The sequence below is a fragment of the Chenopodium album genome, chromosome 24 (assembly GCF_948465745.1).
Source record: "Chenopodium album chromosome 24, dcCheAlbu1.1, whole genome shotgun sequence".
Classification (NCBI taxonomy): Eukaryota; Viridiplantae; Streptophyta; class Magnoliopsida; order Caryophyllales; family Amaranthaceae; genus Chenopodium; species Chenopodium album.
The window spans coordinates 37598137-37617906 of record NC_137857.1 but is presented as its reverse complement, the minus strand read 5'-3'; the positions used below and the strand labels follow the sequence as shown (position 1 = coordinate 37617906).

General features: G+C 32.9%; 2 protein-coding genes and 1 long non-coding RNA gene across 3 annotated transcripts; all 3 read left to right on the top strand.

Moving 5' to 3' along the window:
* Positions 1 to 1429: 1429 nt before the first annotated feature.
* LOC145611224 (stem-specific protein TSJT1-like) lies at positions 1430 to 3285 on the top strand. Its single transcript, XM_081666524.1, has 4 exons — positions 1430 to 1749; positions 1963 to 2203; positions 2340 to 2460; positions 2829 to 3285. The coding sequence occupies exons 1-4, from the start codon at positions 1529 to 1531 to the stop codon at positions 3020 to 3022; spliced, it is 777 nt and encodes a 258-aa protein (XP_081522650.1). The 5' UTR covers positions 1430 to 1528; the 3' UTR covers positions 3023 to 3285.
* Positions 3286 to 6159: 2874 nt separating this feature from the next.
* On the top strand, positions 6160 to 8025 carry LOC145611106 (stem-specific protein TSJT1-like). Its single transcript, XM_081666344.1, has 4 exons — positions 6160 to 6470; positions 6690 to 6930; positions 7044 to 7164; positions 7638 to 8025. The coding sequence occupies exons 1-4, from the start codon at positions 6250 to 6252 to the stop codon at positions 7829 to 7831; spliced, it is 777 nt and encodes a 258-aa protein (XP_081522470.1). The 5' UTR covers positions 6160 to 6249; the 3' UTR covers positions 7832 to 8025.
* A 3526-nt stretch (positions 8026 to 11551) lies between these two features.
* LOC145612634 (uncharacterized) lies at positions 11552 to 19405 on the top strand. The gene is made up of 5 exons (XR_014106666.1): positions 11552 to 11688; positions 14166 to 14304; positions 15348 to 15435; positions 15872 to 16109; positions 19332 to 19405. It is a non-coding gene; the product is annotated as an uncharacterized LOC145612634 (long non-coding RNA).
* Positions 19406 to 19770: the final 365 nt, after the last annotated feature.

Here is a 19770-nt window from a genome sequence, read left to right as displayed (position 1 = left end):
TTTTTTTTATTTGGGAAGGTAGACATGTCACATGTGCGTTGAAAGGAGTTACATTAGACCAAACGTGGTGGCACGTCAGATAAATTTGAAAAGTGAGAAAAGTGTGGGGTCAGCCTTATCCAGAACAGAGTGATATGGACAAAGTGGATAGGCTGACTCAGATCAATGTCATATTCTTCACTAACTATCGTACACTTGGATAATCTTTAAATATTTTACAAGTACAATTATGAATTATCTGTGGCACTCTCCTACATCTCGCCGCAAATTATTAATACTACCTCCGTTACAGGTTATGTGCAACGATTAGACATTTTTCCTCTCTGCTTTATGTCAAATCGTTGCACATAACCTGTAACGGAGGTAGTAATACAGTACAAAAAATACAAAAAGCCTAAATCTAATATTCTCCATAATCCATATAAGCATATCATCATCAAATGACCCATTTAGGCCAACCTCGAATCTAATATTCCGTACTCGTTCATCATTTAGACCCAGCCACTTCGATCCGGTTCAATTTTAAGACTAATGTGTAGTCCTATATTATATGTTCGAGATAAGGATTTATAAGTTTGGATTAATATGTTTTTAGTGAATGTATACGAGTATTGAATATTTGTCTATTAAGAAATTCGTCCCTTTTTTTAGACTATTAGGGAACTCGACGAAATTCAAAATAAAAAATAGTAATAATCTTTGACGTAAATATTTAGTACGGAGTGATTGAGGTATAACTCAAGTGGTTAGAGCTTCCCTCTCGATTCTAGGAGATTTTGGGATCAATTCTCACCACTAGTCCTTGTGGCTATCTAAACACCAAAAAAAAAAAAAAAAAAAAAAAAATTAGTATGGAGCATATATGCTTCAAAATAAAATAAAATAAATCAATATATAATCTCAATTACAGTACATGCTATCTAAATTTATATATCAATGTGATTATCAAATAGTGAAGCTCAAAAAAAGAAAAAACTTATTTATTAACACAATTAGTTTATGTTTATGAAAATAGATACACAATTATAAGGATAAGGACAACATATTTGAAATTTATTTCTTTCTTAAATAGGTACTTTATATTAAATTAGGAATATATGACAAAAATACATATTAATTATTAATTATTTATATTAGTAAATACTATATTACACATACTAGTATTATTTTTATTTTTAATTCCTTATATGTAATTTTTAGGGTTATATGTGAAGTATGAGTACCTACTTTCTACTTAAAAACAACCTTAACGTCTAGTTTCATCTAAAAAAATGATACGTAATTGGTATAATTATTATTTAATTTTCAAAAGTGAAGTATGACCTTATCCACAATAGAAAATGAGCTTTTTTGTATTATCCATATTTTATTTTTTTCCTTTTATTCTCTCTTCACCACTACTATAAATACACAACCTTTTAGCACCTCTACTCATTCATTTACAACACTTCTTCATCATTCATCATCAAATATTTTGCAATTTTCGAAGTTTTAGAGTTTTTCATTCATTATAATTTGGTAAGAGAAAATGTTGGCAATATTCAACAAAGGTTTGGTGGATCCACCAAAGGAGCTCAACAGCCCGGCTTCACACCCATCCGGGTCGGGTAACAAACCCAAATACCCTCAAGAAATTGTTAGGATGTTTCAACAATCTTATCCCCAAAATGCCCCTCTTTCTATTGGTTTTGGTGATTCTGCTTTTCTTGCCTATTCCTCTTCCAAAGGCCCTCAACTTCCCCAACAAAGGTACTAATTTTACCATAACTTGTTCCGCGATTACTAATTAATAGTCACGTTGATAGTGTAATATGACCCGTTAGTGTGACAAACTGACAACTAATAAATCGAGACAATTGATCTTGTACCAATATTGAATGTTATATAACTTATATTTTGGTATCATTATTATTATTACACTTTATAATATGAAGTAATGTGATTTTATATTATGATGAGCAGGATATTTTGTGGCATGGACAACATGTACTGCATTTTCTTGGGAAATTTGAACAACTTGAACACGTTGATCAAGCAATATGGTCTAGGCAAGGCTACAAATGAAGCAATGTTTGTTATTGAAGCTTATCGGACCCTCCGAGACCGCGGCCCGTACCCGGCTGATCAAGTTCTTAAGGATCTTGAAGGCTGCTTTGGGTTTGTTATCTATGATGGAAATGCTGGAACTGTTTTTGCTGCTCTGGTAATTAATTAAATTAATTAATTAATGATCTATAAAATAATACCTTATTAAATACGAGTAATGTTGAAATAATTACTTTTTGATAAATTTTAAGGAAATATGCTGAAAGTTGATTTATGATGTGTTGAAAAAACAGGGGACAGATCAACGAGTGAAACTTTATTGGGGAATTGCTGCTGATGAATCTGTGGTTATTTCTGACAATTTGGATGTTATTAAAGCAAGTTGTGCTAAATCTTTTGCACCTTTTCCTTCTGGTGAGTTTCAAGTTTGGCTTATAACTAAAATTTCTATTTTAAGTAAAGTCCACTGGGGCCGGTTCAAGCTGAGACCGACCCGACTAGACCTGATCTACAAATTTGATTAACCATAAAATATGATACGCCTAACAATTGGGTTGGCCTAGTCCAATGGTCACCACTAAACTTTAATTTTGATGGGACCTCGATTTGTTGTTAATGGTGTGACATTTAATTATGGAGTAAAATAATGTTATTCGAACTTTTCATGTTATTGTGACTTGTCCTTCGACTCTTACACACAATGACATAAGTATACCATTGTTTTTGAACACTTGATATTACGCGTCCATATATGATTGTAACATTTACGTATGATTTTGCAGGGTGTATGTACCATAGTGAAGTAGGACTAATGAGTTTCGAGCATCCGAAGAACAAAATGAAGGCAATGCCAAGAATAGACAGTGAAGGGGCAATGTGTGGAGCTAACTTTAAGGTGGATATCAGCTCCAAGAAAGCCACTATGCCTAGAGTTGGAAGTGAAGCTAATTGGGCGTTATCTGGTTCACAAGCTTGAATAATCTTCACTAATTTGAGCCTTTTCGTCGCTAATCTTGTCGATTTTGGGGTCTAATTATACAATTAAGTCGTCCATTTCCATATTTTAATTGTTTTAATTTTGCTTGAGCATTCCTCAGTTTATGTATTTAGGGACTTATTTTGTATTAGATCTAATCCCCACTTTTTCATGAGGGTAAAATGCACCCGTTTATGTACAGTTTACTTTGAGTTGTTTTTAATTAATGGAAAGAAAACCTCCTAATGTCTTCCAACTTTCAATATTACAAATTATTTCTGATTATGAAATAGTCTCTTGTATGATCTCCAATAACAAATGTATCGTGTACGCCATTCGAAATCAATAGTCACATACACAAGTACAACTATACTTTTAGCACTTACTGGTATTTCATTCTATGCTAGAAATTGAAAATTGTGCAAGGTTTACCTGGTGCCATTGCATCAAGGCCAAATAAAGAATTGCAAAACAAGGTTGTAATTCATAGGCAAAAGCCGCAAAATTGGTATAAACCTCCTTTTTTGACCAACTTTTTTTAAAACCACTTTTTATGTTTTATTTACTAAACCAATTTTTAAGTACCCAAGTTTTTGATGGCACTACCTTATTTCAAATTTTGACAAAAAAATTAACTGAGAGTTTAAAGGGGCCCACAACTTGTGCTTTTTCCTCCTAAATCATTTATTTTTTCACTCCCAAAAACATTCGACCCTTCCCTCTATATAAATGCATGACTAAATTGAGTAAAGCTCTAAATATCCCAACCTAATTTTGCTGCAAAAATTAAATTGTAGTCTTTGTTCATTCTCAAACCCTAAATTGAGGTAATTGAAGTGGATGGTTGAGATGGAAGGGAAGGTTTTGCTGTAGTTGATGATTTGGATGTGGATGGTTGAGATGCAATCTGTTAGATTTGAAATAGGGGTGGTGCAATAAAATTTAAAATGGTTAAAAAGAAATGACCCTGTTCATCAAATCTCTTGTTTGAAGTTTTTGTAAATAATCTCAATTTAATTGAATTTATACAGATGAATTCAATTAAATTGAGATTAGTCACGAATAGTATTTATTTATCTATTTATTTATTTATTTTTTTAAAAAAGCAAATACCTGTTTAACAGAAGTAGCGGCATAATGAAAGGAATTAAGCTAAATTGAATTAGACCGAAAATAAATACAAGTACTTACTTAGTATGTTACATTTATTGGATTGCATTGCATTAATAAATTTAGAATTTTATTACAAGATGATTGCTTTACGTGAACTTTCATTTATTATATAATTGTTATAAAGGATGATTTAATAGGAGGAAGTACTAATGCAGTATTGTTATGCAAATTTTTTTTCAAATGTATAACAAATGCTAAAATATTAAAAATCACATGAAAAAGACAGAAAGGAGGAGAAAGAAATTAAAGGTGACTGAGACCACTTTTAATTGTACCGCTGAAAACTTATATAATACAATTGGTTAATTAGTGATACTCCGTACTCTATTCACATAGTTAGTATCACCGAATGCATATATAGTACCACTACAAACATACAAAATACCAGTGAATATTCAATGGTACTATTTGATCACCCAATGATACTATTATTCACTCAATGGTACTACTCTAAGTCAGTTAATACATTACTTGTAATTACGCCCTTACCCCTCATTATGCAATTGTTTATGCATAACAATACTCCCTTTGAACTTGTTTCAAAAAAAAAAAAAAAACAATACTCCCTTTGAACTCCCACTATTTAATACTCCATCTGTCTCTTAATACAAAACCTCTTTATCTTTATTATGTGAATAATAAATGATAGAAAGAGACTTTGTATTAAGTGACGGAAGGAGTAAAACCTTATAGCAATTTTATGCTTTTTAAATCGCTCTTATATGCTGACTCACATCTAAGTCACTTTCTTATAATCCAACGTGTGGATAAACTCCATATCATAAATTCCCTTAAAAAAAAAAAAAAATCCATGTCATAAACGTTTAGAAGTTGATTACATTTTCCTTCACTTTTTAACTTTTAAGCAAACTCATTATTTTCCAACCTCTATGTCATTACATGACACGTTCTTTGACCATAATTCATGTTAAGAAAATATAATTTTTTTTTTTTTTTTTAATCTTCAATTTTGGATCCATAATCTCACATTAAGCTAAAAAAACTTTCTCAGTACTCGTATCCTTTTTCTGGTAATGTCAAGCAATCAATTATATATCCTTATTGTATTCACTACAACAACGACATCAACAAAATCTTAATTAGTCCTAACATGATTTTAGGTTGGCTATTATGAATTATCAATAAAATTTTGTCAAATACGAAGTATAGAATAAGAGACTTAGGTCCCGTTCTCTTCACCTTAATTTTGCTAAACTGAAATTATTTTTACCGAACTAAATTTATTTTTACTGAATTGAAATTATTTTAGCTAAACTGAAATTATTTTACTGGTTTTCTTTAAGAAAACTGAATTTTACCAAACTGAACTTATTTTTACTGAACTGGAATTAATTTTACTGAACTAAACTTATTTTTACTGAAATGAATTTATTTTTACTTAATATTATTTTTTAAGGTGAAGATAACAGGGCCTTAATAAAAGAATGAACATGTCCTATTCACTTATATGAACTTATCTTATCTTATGTGAAATTTACACTAGTTAAAATATTGCAGAATCTCTACAACACTCAAATAATCTAAAGTAAAGTTGAATACCCCTAAAATATCTTCAGTTTTTTTTTGCTCATTTAATGTATTTTGCTTAGATTAATTAAAATGTTCAAACATTAAAAAAAAGTACATCAAAATATTAAAAATACTACAAAGGAGTAAATTTAAGATATTTCAATACATTACAACGCGTATCATCTTTATTTAATCCAAAACTAAATAAGGAGTACGTCTTATCAAGAAGATTGTGGATAAATAGAATAAATGATTCATTTCATAAGAAAATTAAAAAAAGAAGATTAGATTGACAGATCACAATTATATATTTATTGTACTTTTTGTCAAAAACAACTTGCATTTGCATAGCCCTCTTTGTTTATTATCTCTTCACACCACCCTATATAAACCCAACATCACACACCTTTTTCTTTCATACATTCTACGTTGTTTCTGCTCACTCATTCACAAAATCAATTATCATCTAATCTCCTAAGTAACTTTGTAATTAAGAGCTAAGTGTTTTTCTTTAGTTAAACAATATGTTGGCTATATTCAACAAGGATTTGGTTGATCCACCAAAGGAGCTACACAGCCCGGTTTCACATTCACCCGGGTCGGGTAATAAGCCCAAGTACCCTCAAGATATTGTGAAAACTTTCCAACAAGCTTATTCCCAAAATACCCCTCTTTCTGTTGGTTTTGGCAATTCTGCTTTTCTTGCTTATTCCTCTTCCAAAGGTCCTCAAGTTCACCACCAAAGGTGCTAAACTTAACCTGTTTATTTTTTTTATAAAATTGTTATTTTTTTATTTGGAAGCCGAAATATTTTAGTCCACGATTAATTGTCACATGTTCTTACAATCAACGTGACAACTAATTTCAGACGAAAAGAGTATTATGGTTGTTATTGTTTTAAAATGAGTACGTACACCATTTGTTACACTAATTTAATTGTGTAAATGTGCACATATTTTTGTAGGTTGTTTAGTGGGATGGACAACATGTATTGCATATTTTTGGGAAGTTTGCATAATTTGAATGCCTTAAATAAGCAATATGGTTTAGGAAGAGCTACCAATGAAGCCATGTTTGTCATTGAAGCTTACCGGACCCTCCGAGACCGTGGCCCGTACCCGGCTGATCAAGTCCTCAAGGATCTTGAAGGTTGCTTTGGGTTTGTCATATTTGATCAAACTGCTGGCACTGTTTTTGCTGCTCAAGTAATTATAATTTTCTCAAAATTATAATGTTAAAATTTTGTCTATAAAAGTATACTCGTAATTTTTTGTTAAGGAACATTGACTGATGATTGTTTGACCTTGTTGGTGAACAGGGGACAGATCAAAGAGTAAAACTTTATTGGGGAATTGCTGCTGATGGTTCTGTTGTAATTTCTGATAATTTGGATGTCATAAAATCTGGTTGTGCTAAATCTTTTGCACCCTTTCCATCCGGTAAGTCATGGAGTACTATAAAAATTTGTTCTGAGATAACGGATAGCTTAAGTACTAGAGCTTTCCACCCGATTTCCAAAAGACTTCGGAATTGATTATCATTACCCGCCTTTATGGCTTTCTAAACACCAAAAAAAAACAAAAACAAAAACAAAAACAAAAATTATTGTTCAATTGATGTTGGTTTGGTAGTGGGCCAATTTTGGGCCAATTAGGCAAGCAAGGCTACTCAATGGGTTGTGGGCCAAAATGACAAATAAGTATGATCCAATACTTGCCTAGCAAGTTAAGTCCCTCAATTCTCTAAACAACCCTGGCCTAAGTTGGCTTTAATCGGACTCTTAATTCAACTAACTTGAGAGTATCGTTATCTTATCGATGTCATGTCATATTGGATTACTTTAGACGACTACTCTTCAATTAATTAAGACGATTTAATGTTAATTCGCGGTTTTTAATTATGGTTTTTACAGGGTGTATGTACCATAGTGAAGTAGGGTTAATGAGCTTTGAACATCCAAAGAATAAAATGAAGGCAATGCCAAGAACAGATAGTGAAGGGGCAATGTGTGGAGCTAACTTTAAGGTGGACATCAACTCTAAGAAGACTACTATGCCTCGTGTTGGAAGTGAAGCTAATTGGGCCCTTTGTGGTTCCCAAACTTGATTTTCTTTTTTAATGGATCAATTTTATTTTTCGAACATTTTTTTTACTTACTGTAGTAAGTAGTAACTTTATGTATGGTCCCGTCAAAAAAAAAAAAAAAAAAAAAAAAACTTTATGTATGGTTTACTCTTTTAAGTTATGAATAATGGAGAAATGATAATCAATATACAGGGAATATTCTAGAACTTGTTTAAGAGAGAATTCATATTTATCTCCTAGATAAACTTGAGAAGTTTACCAGCCCTATTATTGTCATTTTCCACAAAAAAAACATGGGTATTTCTGTAATTTAATCTAACAAGTCAAATTGGACTGTACCTTCACCATTAATAGATATGAAAAAAAAAAAAAAAATTTGGTTCATTGCCCCTTCACCATTAATGGGCAGAACTTCAATGGAAAAATGGAAGAGCTTCAAGTGGCTTCAATAGAGAACGACCTAACCCTTCCCCATAAGGGTTAACCTTGCCATTCTTTCCTCCCTTTACATTTAGGGTTTTCGTTTAATCGGCGGCGGCGGCTAGGAGTGGATTGTTAATCAAAACCAGCTCCGACGGGATGACGTTGAACTGAAGGTTGTAGTCGTAGTGCTGTGGTGGTACTCGTGATGGATAAAATGGTGGTGGTACCCGGGTGTAATGGGTAATGGTGATTGTTATTTCAGATGGTATATTACAAAAGGGGTGAATTGTAGTAAGTTCCTAGTGCTTAATTTTCGCGGAAAACAGTTATAGTTAGGAACTTAGAGAGTGCAAAGAAGATTTTACGAGAAACCTTCCAGGGCCCAACTGGAAGTAAAACCTCGGCCCTTCTCGGGACTTTCAAACAAACTCCACTATAATAGGTAGTTCTCCTTGTACAACCTATTATTACAGACCTTTCTCACAAGTTCCACCACGGACACTTGCCACTTGATAGGAACCTATCCTACCGACCCAAGACACACTCAGGTTCCTTTCACTTGACCCAACACACACTCACATTCCTTTGACTCACTGTGCACTCACAGCTACCACTTGAATTTTAAAGAATTCAAATTCATACATGGAATTTACAGAATTCAAACTCATCACACCCCAATACCCAAAATAAGCAACTCAAACTCCTCGCGGATCAACTTGCTAATGTTGATTGTTTGGTGTCCGATCGGAAGATGGTTATGCAACTCATTGTCGGCCTCACATTGGGCGAATATGATACCATGGCTGCCATCGTTTCTCAATCCGAACCCACCCCAAGATTTAATAAGGCGCGCACTATGTTCATTTTGGAGAAAACTCGACAAAATAAACAAACCAAGGCAGGCCAACATGCTCTCGTGGCCCAGCAATCTCATGCTCCGGAACCCACCTCTTCTCCGGTGTCTCCGTCGGCGTCCGATCAGCAGCAGGGCGGCAGTGGCAAAGGATGAGGCAAGGGTCGCAACAGCAATTCTAATTCTAAGGGGAAGGGTCGTGGGAAGGGCCGCGGAAATAACAACAACAATAACAATCAGCAAGCTGGGCCCAACTACAATACGGCCCAGCAAGCCCCTCAGTGGGGATATTAGCAAAGTTGGCCCCCCCAGCAAGGATGGGCTCCTCAACAAGGTTGGTCTTCCCCCCTTGCCCGTATCCCACGGGTCCTGCTCAGCCTAACTACCGTGGACAACAGTAGCAGTCCATCTTGGGCCCGCGTCCGAACCAGAATCAAGCCTTCTACGCAGGCCCTCCTCCACCTAGTTACGGTCCACTTATGTGCCCAACTGAATTGGGCCAGGCTTACAGCTCAATGAGTCTTCAACCTCCTGACAACGGATGGTATATGGACACCGAGGCGACTTCCCACATGGCTCGTGAATTGGGTAACTTCTCTAAACTGTTTAATCTGGGCATTCCTCAGTATATTTTTGTTGGTTATGGCAAACGTATTCCTGTTTATGGTTATGGCTCTACCACTACCCCCTCACCTAACCCACCTTTCCACCTTAAGAATGTCCTATATGTTCCTAACATTATTAAAAATTTAACATCTGTTAGAAAATTCACTTGTGATAATTTTGTTTCTGTCGAGTTTGACCCTCTCGGATTTTCTATGAAGGACCTTCTTTTGGGGACAACTCTAGCTCGGTGCAATAGTGTGGGGGACCTCTATCCTTTCTCAACTTTCGCTCAACATGACTTTAGTCATCTATCTCTAGCTGCAATTTCTCCTTCTGTTTGGCATCATAGACTTGGACACCCCGGCGAACCAGTTTTTGATCTTCTTATGAACAAAATTTAATTCGTTGTAATAAGAGAAATAGTACTCATTTTTGTTATTCTTATCCGTTGGGAAAACATGTACGAATTCCTTTTAAGTCCTCTACTTCCGTTTCTTTTGCTCCTTTTGAAATTATTCATATGGATTTATGGACATCTCCTATTTCTAGAAAATCGGGTCACAAATACTATCTTGTTTTACTTGATGATTTCTCTCATTTTCTTTGGGTGTTTCCTATTAAATACAAAACACAAGTCTATGATATTTTGGTTAATTTCCGAGCATATGTTAAAACTCAATTTGAACGGGATATCAAAACCTTTCAAAGTGACAATGGCCGTGCAGTGAGTTTTACAACTCTCCATTTCGCAAATTTTGTGCTAATAATGGCATGGTTATCCGCTTATCTTTCCCAAACACTTCTTCTCAAAATGGTAAAGCCGAAAAAATTATACACACAATAAATAACATATCTCGTACTATGCTTTTCCATGCCTCTCGTTTTTCATATGATAATCAAAACTCGAATCTCTGCCGAAAATGTTACAACCTAAAGCCCTTTGTATAGGTAAAATAAAATCTAGAATATTCTAAAATCTAAAGATAAATTAATCTCTAAACTAAATCTATCAAAATAAAAGATAAATAACAACTAAATATTATTTATAATAACCACGCCCAATATATATGCTTTAAAGGATTCTTCTAGTATCTTCCCGATATTCATCAAAAGAGAGTGGCCGGCAGGTGGAGGTGGTGGTGTGAGTGGATGGATGGGGTAATTGAATGGAGTATTAAAGATTGTAAAAGAAAGATAGTAGGGTTAATAATCTATTGAGATTTAATGAATGTGATAGGAAAGAAATCTTTTATATTATTTAAAAGTTGTTTTTACAACTTTTAATGACAAGCCTCCAAACTCTTTAATCCTTAAATCTTACGCCGTATTTTAAATTTTCTCTATTTATAAAAAAAATAATAAAAAAAAAGTATAACTCCAAATAACTACCACATCTCCTGATTAACAAATCCATAACTTCCTTTTTTAAAGGAGAAAGCTAATGAACGCCCCAAGGGCGTTGGATAAGCTAACTAAAATTAGAAAGATTAAATTGAAATGCAAATTAATTACGCTGATTGACTCGTGATTTTGTCATGCTTTCCAAATTAACACCACTTTAAGTAATATTTTAAATGCTCATCCAACGCCCTGGGAGGTTTGTTAGCAACTTCCACTTATACTATTTTTTTTCTAAATATAAATATATCATATGCATTCGCACGAGTACATCCTAGTCTACACTCTTTAAAAAGAGAGAAGACCTTCGGAACTGTTCATTATGAACAGTAGAGCAGTGTGCGGACGGTTATATCCTCGGCTTGGCATGTTATTTACGGTCCTACCACTGGACCTTGACTTCTTTTGCCTTCCACGTTAGCTTTGTCTGTCCTTCTTTCTCCTTAATTCACTTTCCATCACTCATTCATTTCTACTTTCTCTCTCTTCCTACTTTCTTTCTCTTTCCTCCTTTTCTCTTTTTACTTTTGATGGTCACTTATTAGAGTTTTCTTCAACTGAAGCGTGCTCCGAGTTCCTTTGTTCCATTGTAGCTGAGGTAATTATTATATTATTTACTTATTTTAAGTGTATATATTTGTTTGAGTGTATATATTTTTTTGATTTCTGGTGTTGAGCTTCTAATTTGATTTTTGGGGTTGAGCTTCTAATTTGATTTCGGGGTTTAGTTACTTCGATCTTAGGGTCTTTGATTTGTTTGAGTGTATATATTTGTTTGATTTCTGGTGTTGAGCTTCTAATTTGATTTTTGGGGTTGAGTTTCTAATTTGATTTCGGGGTTTAGTTACTTCGATCTTAGGTTCTTTGTTTAAAATTCACTTTTTAGTTGTTCAAATTACAGGGATTCTAAGTGGAGATGATACATGCAACATCTGTAGCTCACTTCACTTTAATTTCTTGGGTTTTGAGTGGAGATGGTTCGATTTTTGTGAGTCATGTGAGATCTGAGATGTCCTCCAACTCCTTAGCTTTCCTGACTTCCTTCGTATCCTGTGACTCTCTAACCAGGAAGCTTTCTCTCAAGTACAACAAAAATAGGACTCCATAATACGTATATGCTCTATATGTTCAAATCAGAAACTTTGTAAGAAATGATGTAAAATCCATATTTTATATTATAATTTATAAAATTAGTAAATAATTCATATTCTCAACACTTTCAAACTTCGATCTTTTGTCCTGTGTTTGATAGTCTTCCGTAGCTAGACCCTATTTTCAACCATATAACTAAAGAATATAATTTATATAAATGTCCATATATATTCAAGTATAAGCTAAATAGGTGACTTTTTCCGCTTGCATATATAGTACAGTGATTCACTACTACTATACTATGTGTCAATTTGAAAAAACTTTTTAATTTTATATAATGTGTTACTCATATTATCCGTATAATGTTCTTTTTTTTTTTTATTAGGCTAATAAAATTTGAAGGCTAATATAACCTAATACGTGGGAAGGAACACTCAATAGGATTCATATATGCAATCCATTGAATAATGCCTTATGTAGTGAATATCAATGCCTTCAAATAATCATCGATAGTTTATTAGGATAGTCCACGTGGTCATGTAATCGTATTGAGAAACCTAATAATGCCTTATGTAGTGAATATAAACTTTTTTTTAAATTTTAAACAATGCCTAATATCTATGTCACAACATGCATATGTTCATTTATTTGTGAATTACATGGAACCATGAAAGGAGAGTGATGGAATGAGTAAGCAACGGGGAAAGGGCTAAGTGGGATAAGAAATAGAGTTGCCACTTTTCAAGTTATGATGATAGAGAGAATTCGATGGATGTGCATTCAACATATTTTTGTTAGACGAATCAATAATTTGTGAAATTGCATATTTTTTTTGGTTTTGTATACAATGCCTTTGTTAAGGTGATATAGTTAATACAAGATTTGAAATGGATTAGTAATTACATAGTTTCATGATTGATCTTCATAGGTTTCATGACTGATCTTCATTAGGTTTCTCGATACGATTATTTGAAGGCATTGATATCAAACAGAGTTTGATATCGTATTGAGTGTTCCTTGAAGCTACATCATCGATATCAATGCCTTCAAATAATCGTCGATGTTTGAATCCTATTGAGTGTTCCTTGATATAGGGTGGTCATAGTTTCATGTATGATCTTCATTAGGTTTCTCCTACCTTGATTTTTTTTTTGATTAGTTTTATTTTTTTTTGGAGTAAAACTATGCTCATCTGTGAAACTTGTATTGTGATGCGTTATGTTCTTGATCGATTCATGCTCAACTTTTGCTCTGTTAAGTGTATGACTTGCATTTTTCAATTCTTGCACTGATCTGAATCACCAGTTTCTGATTTTAAAAAGAAAGCTTTAGAGGCTGCCTTCTATTTGGATTTGATGAATAAAAGGCTTGATTTATGTGAGTTATGTCTATTCCTTTAGCAGTAAACGATTGCTTGTTAGTTTTTAAAAACAGATATCAAATGAAAAAATCAACTTAAAATAGATATCAAATGAAGTTCAAAATTAATATGCAAAGAGGGAAATACAATATTCCAATTACTACAGCAAGGCAATTTCAAGAGCTTTCTCTTCTCGAAAAGTGACAAATGCAGTCTTTGAGTTAACTGATTAACTGCACCCAAAAATTAATGGAGTTAAACAAGAAATACCCATTAATTAATTAATTAATTGATAAATATCCAAATTTAGGAGAATAACAACAAACTGCTGGATCTCAATGTGTTGAATTTCACCAGAAAATGAGAAAAATTTCTCTCGATGCTAGATCTGACAAGTTTCAGTGTTTCTATTTTCGGCATGAGGCAGTTAGCGGGCATTCAAGTTTCCAGTCGCAATTGCTAATTGTGCTTTTCTGGTTGTTTTGATTTTTTATTTTTATTTTAGGAATAACAGTAAGTGGGTTTTAAGTGTTTCATTTGGTTAATTGCTTTTTAGCCTTTTGAACTTATGCTAAACTATTATTTTAGAGATTGATGACTGCGCCATTTGATTATGTTTACAGGTTGTACTTGAGTTTTGACATTGATTGTGCACCATTTGACGTTGAAGTTTATAGCTTTTCTTTTGTATGGACCGCCTGGAATAGGAAAATCATACTAAGCCAATGTTGTTACAACTGAAGCTGACTCAACATTTTATAGGTATATGTTGTGCTTGCACTTATGTGATTTATCTCATTAAGATCTATTTTTTAGTTGTTTTATGTTCTTTGGAGAACTTGACTACTTTTTGGCAGAGTCAAGCATGTTTAGCTTTTTGTTTACTTAGTATGACTTTCTCATTTGTCAATGTGCAACTTTAGACCATTAATATAATTGTATCAATAAGTAAAAATTATGATAAGTTGATATTTTCCTTATTCAAATCACAAATGATGGCCAATGGGTTGTGTCTTGTTAATATGGTCAAAATGAAGAGGTTATACTGAATTAAGTCATAGTTTATCAAGTGTTGAATTGTTTTCGAATTAATGTACTAGCCCCTATATATATGGGAAATATGCACATAAGAAATAAGCTAAATATGCGAACAAAAGCTGGATTCAGATCACCTGGATGCTACTAACTGTTCTTTAGCAAGTTAACCTACGACTCAGAACACTTTTATAATATCATATTGCATTGCTGAAGACAAAAAGAGGATTACCAATTTGCTTTCTCTATTTCATCCAAATTAAAATTTGTTTCCACAAAAACCTTGCATAGATTATTACTTTAAAGTGCATAACAAAAAAAAAAAGGAATAGAATTTTGTAGAAAGAAAGGGATTCTCACACTCTGGTTAATTTTTTGTAGTTGTTTTCCCCTGTACTTGCAATAATCTATGCAAGGTTTTTGAAAAAAAAAAAGCTAAAGGAATTCTCACACTCTATTGTTGGCCACTCATATATGACATCAATGCTAGCTTGTGTTTTTTTAAAGGCTTTTTAAATTGGATTGTATGGCTTTTTTCCTTGATATCTTCATTTATAATTTAGAAGAATAGAAGAGTGACGTGGTTTAAACATGTGATTTGTTGGATAAACTTGGAAAGGAAAGTACATTATGATGTGCATGCTTAATTTTATATATTCCTGGTAAAAATTCTAACAGTTCAGTATGTTTTTCTTTGCGGAAATATTCTGTGCGTATATATTGAAATTTGCAACTAAAACCAGTTTGTCAAGGCTAATAGTTGAGCACAGTGTCTCAGGTGAAGCTATAATTGACTTACGAGTTGAGCACAGTGTCTAAGGTGAAGCTGTAATTGAGTTGGGTGTACCTGTTTTCAAGGTACTTGCTTCACTGATTGCCTATTGCTATTATCTTCCTTTCTGCGCTGGATTTTTTTTTTGCTATTTTTTGTTACTTCTGGTTATTTGAAGTGGTGTTGATTGTAAATAGGTGGTTTTAGGCAGTATATGTTACAGGTGAGTGGTGAGTGGGAGGGTTCGAAGATTGTGCTTAGTCATTGGGATGTGTGTTTCTTTGTTGGATAAAAGCTCTGTATTTAAAAGGGGAGATCAGGGCTATGCTAAGTGTTTAAAAGGAAAGATCAGGGCTTTAGTTTGGAATGGCCATTTATATAGATACGTTTTTACCAAAATTCAAAAAATTTCAAAATGACACACATTTCCTTTTATTGTGTTAGTAGAAGAATGTTTATTCTCTTGATATAAGTAGTTAGGTTTAAAAAGAATTTAACTTTTTTGTTTTCATTGTATTATAGGATCTGTTCCGTGCGTAGCTGTTCATTTTATATAAGGATGGAAAATGAAGAGAAAATTGAAATTGCAATTGCGCATTTTAAAAGTTTTTGTAGAGTTCATAAGCGTATCATGGAGGTTCTGAAACTGGGAGTTTTGGGGATGGAGAAAGAGATTTATCAGAGGAAGGCTGTCGTTGATTTGGTGTTGAAAAATGCAGCAAATGGAGTGCAGAATGCAATTGATCAAGCGCCTATTGTGGTGGAAGGCTTTCTTAGATACCTAAATTGGGTTGAGCAGGTCACTAATGAAGGTAGTTCACAGTTTAAAAGATTAAAAGAGGATAAGAAGAAAGAAAAGGAGACACTTGATTCGATTTTTATGAAGTATAACAAGAGGGCAATTTATAGGAGTCGATGAACTATTTTGGATAAGTGGTTTGTTGTGGTAGTAGATAGCATATATAGTTTTTTAAAGGAAGTAATGTATTTTGTATTTTGAATGTTGTATGTAGGAAGGTGGGAGTTGATTATTTTGGAGGAAGTTTAGAGGTTTTGCAATTTGCTAATTAGATATTTATAGGAGGTTAGTTAGATTGTAAATTGTGTAAACCCCGAATTTTGTTGTGTTTTTTCAATGATAATTATGATATCAATGAAATAATTATGGTTTCTGAAATTTGTACTAAACGACACATATTGGTATTTCCGTTGCTAATGAGTTGTATTATCTTCTTTTGACAATGCTTTGCGCAGATGTATCGAGATGGCAGTAGTTCATAATATTGCCGAAGGTATATTTTTTAAATTTTTTTTACAGCATATCTTATATTCTCATGGTATTTTAAGTTGGTATTCTTTGTGACAAGAATCAGCTTGCCTACATTGTTTATTTCTTCATTGCATTAGGACACTTTGCTTATATATAAATCAATACATGAGGTATAATAACATTACCAAATACTTGATGGCATTCAACGATGTTAAAATATATGGCAATATACAAAAATTATAGTTGCTCTAATTTAGATAACAACCTTATTCTTGTAAAAAAGAAGAGTTCAATATATATCTATAATGAACGTTACAGCGGTTAATTTCAGGTTCCAAATTGCTCTTTGAAATAATTTGTTTTCTCAACTTTAGGAAATAATATTCTTTTTGATCTATATAGAAGAGTTAAGAATAATTTTGTCAAAAAGAATTTAACAAAATTAAGGACTAAACTATCTAAGCGTCTTAATTATTAAGAGTTTTCTTTGAAAATCAGTCTCTTTATAAGCCATCAAAAATCTCAGAATGCATATGCTCAGTTATTTAGATTCTAAATCAATGCAAAGCAACGTCTTTAATGCAATTAAGAACTATGTATATAAGTTTCCAGCGACGGCAATATTGAACTATAATAGCAACAAGTCAGTAACATTACATTTACAGCCTTGAGTATATAGTAAAAAAAAAAAGGATAAAGATAAGTTTATGCACAGACTGTCAGCGTTAATAGTACATCATTCATTTACAACCTCTAAAAAAAATGAAAAAAAAGGAGAGGAAAAAAAAAAGGCCATGTGCACCAAGCAGCTTTGCATGCCATGATCAAATAATGGCAGTACAATTCACATGACCAAAGAAAAAAAAAAGAAAAAGAAAAGAAAACTATAGATTATTAGTATAAATATAGAACTAATGCTTTGCATGCACAATACCAAACACAAAAAAAAAAAACAGAAAAAAATCCTCTACCAAATATAAATCTTATACATATCCATCAGTTCACCTAAGTCACAAAATGCTTCAGAAAATAATACAAAATTATAAAAGCTTTCAGCTTCCTCTTATCAACCAAAAATCATTTTCAGCTTACCTCAAAATACCATTCCATAGATCAAACTATATAAAGTCAACACCAAAGTTAATGGTAAATAAGGGAATCAACTCCAAAGTTAATGGTAATGTATTCCCTAATAATGAATTTTTAATACAACTACGTTATCTCCGATTGAATTCACTACGTGGGTGACGTAATTGTATTATAGTTATCACCAAAGTTTGTGGTAACATATTCCCTAGAAATATTCTTCGATGCAACTATGTTGCAACTGGTTAAATCGGCTTCGTTAGCAACATATTTGTATTGAAGGTTATTAATAACGCCCAAGTAGAGCGTTGAAGCAAATGGAGTCAGTGTCTACAAGAAAGAAATGGAATTAGCTTCCATAAAATAATTCCGGCTTCTACAAAGTGAAACTATTAAGAAATTCAGCTAAAAGAGTATTATTTTGCCACCAATTAATGCTCTACAATAAAGTCCTGCAAATCCTATATTGTCTTCTTTGTTTTGCTTATATTCCACATATGTCAAAAAAGCTTGATGCAATTTATGTACACTAGAACATCTTTGATTCACAACATTGCTTCATGAGAAGAGTAAGTAAAGCATCCTATATCAGCATTTGCAATAGGACCATGTATTAACTATCATATCAACAGTCGTAATAACATAGCCAATAAAATCTCTGTGCCATGATTCAATATCCTAGCCACGAAAACAAACTGAAAGAGTACCAAACATTACAGTCACGTTCCAACATCCAACTAGCTTACAAAAACCCATGGCAATACAAACAACAGTCCGATAATCACATATAGAACTCGATTTTCCAACATCAAACTTAGGCATACCTGGCAGTGCCAACAAACCTAGCCCAGTAACAGCTCCAGTAGCAATAAACGGATGTGAAGCCGCAAGAAATGCACCCTCTGCATTGAAACCCACAAAACAAACAGAATAAGCAACTAATAGAACTTAACAACCAAAACTTGATCAACCCTAATCCAAATTCAGCCGATCTAATTATTGCTGTAATCTGGGTTCGGTAGACATAGAACCTATTGTTAAGAGACAAAAATTCAGCTGATCTAATTATTGCTGTAATCTGGGTTCGGTGGACATAGAACCTGTTTTGTCTATGTAGTTAGAGTAAAATCAATATTAGGCCTATTTTTAGTTACTGATGTTTTTGTACTATGTATGTAAGAGATTATAGGCATGGGCTGTTCTACTGTAAAAATATTTGTCTATATGAAGACAAAAACACTTTTCAAGTGAGTTTAATCTACCATGTATATTTGTTCTTTTTAAATATTGATTTGCTATGTTATGATATTGTATATTTAAACTCAGTTGATCTTTTGTTCGCAAGAATCTGAAATTATTAATGTTAATTTACGTTTGACAGTGTCACAAAAATATAAAACATATATTTTTATTTTTAAAAGGGGCCTTGGCAATATATACAAAATGAAGCGTCGTTTAGAAGCACCTTCGAACACTCAAATCGAGGACGGCGCAAATTGGAAACAATTACTCGAAAGTTCCTCACAAATGTCTATACAAGAATTTGATGCATTGTAAATCTTTATAATTAGCTAACTTGTGTTAAAAGGTTATTTCTTACTTATATATATAATTTATTATGCATAGATCCAATTCGAGTAAGCGTAGGAAAAGGGAGAATCGCTGGCGGAATTCTCAAGTACACAGTGGGAATACTATGGGTAATTATTTCTATTATATTTCAAGATTGGTTTATAATAAACTTAATTGAAAGCCTTTTTAAATGTGCTTCTTTTGATTTTTTGGATATTGTTTTGCTTTATAAAAGAATTTTCATTTAAATATGATAGTATTGGAAAAATGGAGTGATGTGTGCTTGTGTGCTGGAAACAGTCATATTTCATTTCTTTTTTTACATGTTGTTTTATTTTTACGGTTGGTAAGGGTTTCTAACCATCACCACATTTCTTATCTTTTTGTATGCTTTTTTACCTATGATAACTAAATTATCGCCCTTTACGATCCAATTTTGATACAAAGGTCATAGCAAAGTGTTAGCTTAGCTAGCACTTGAATTGAAAATTAA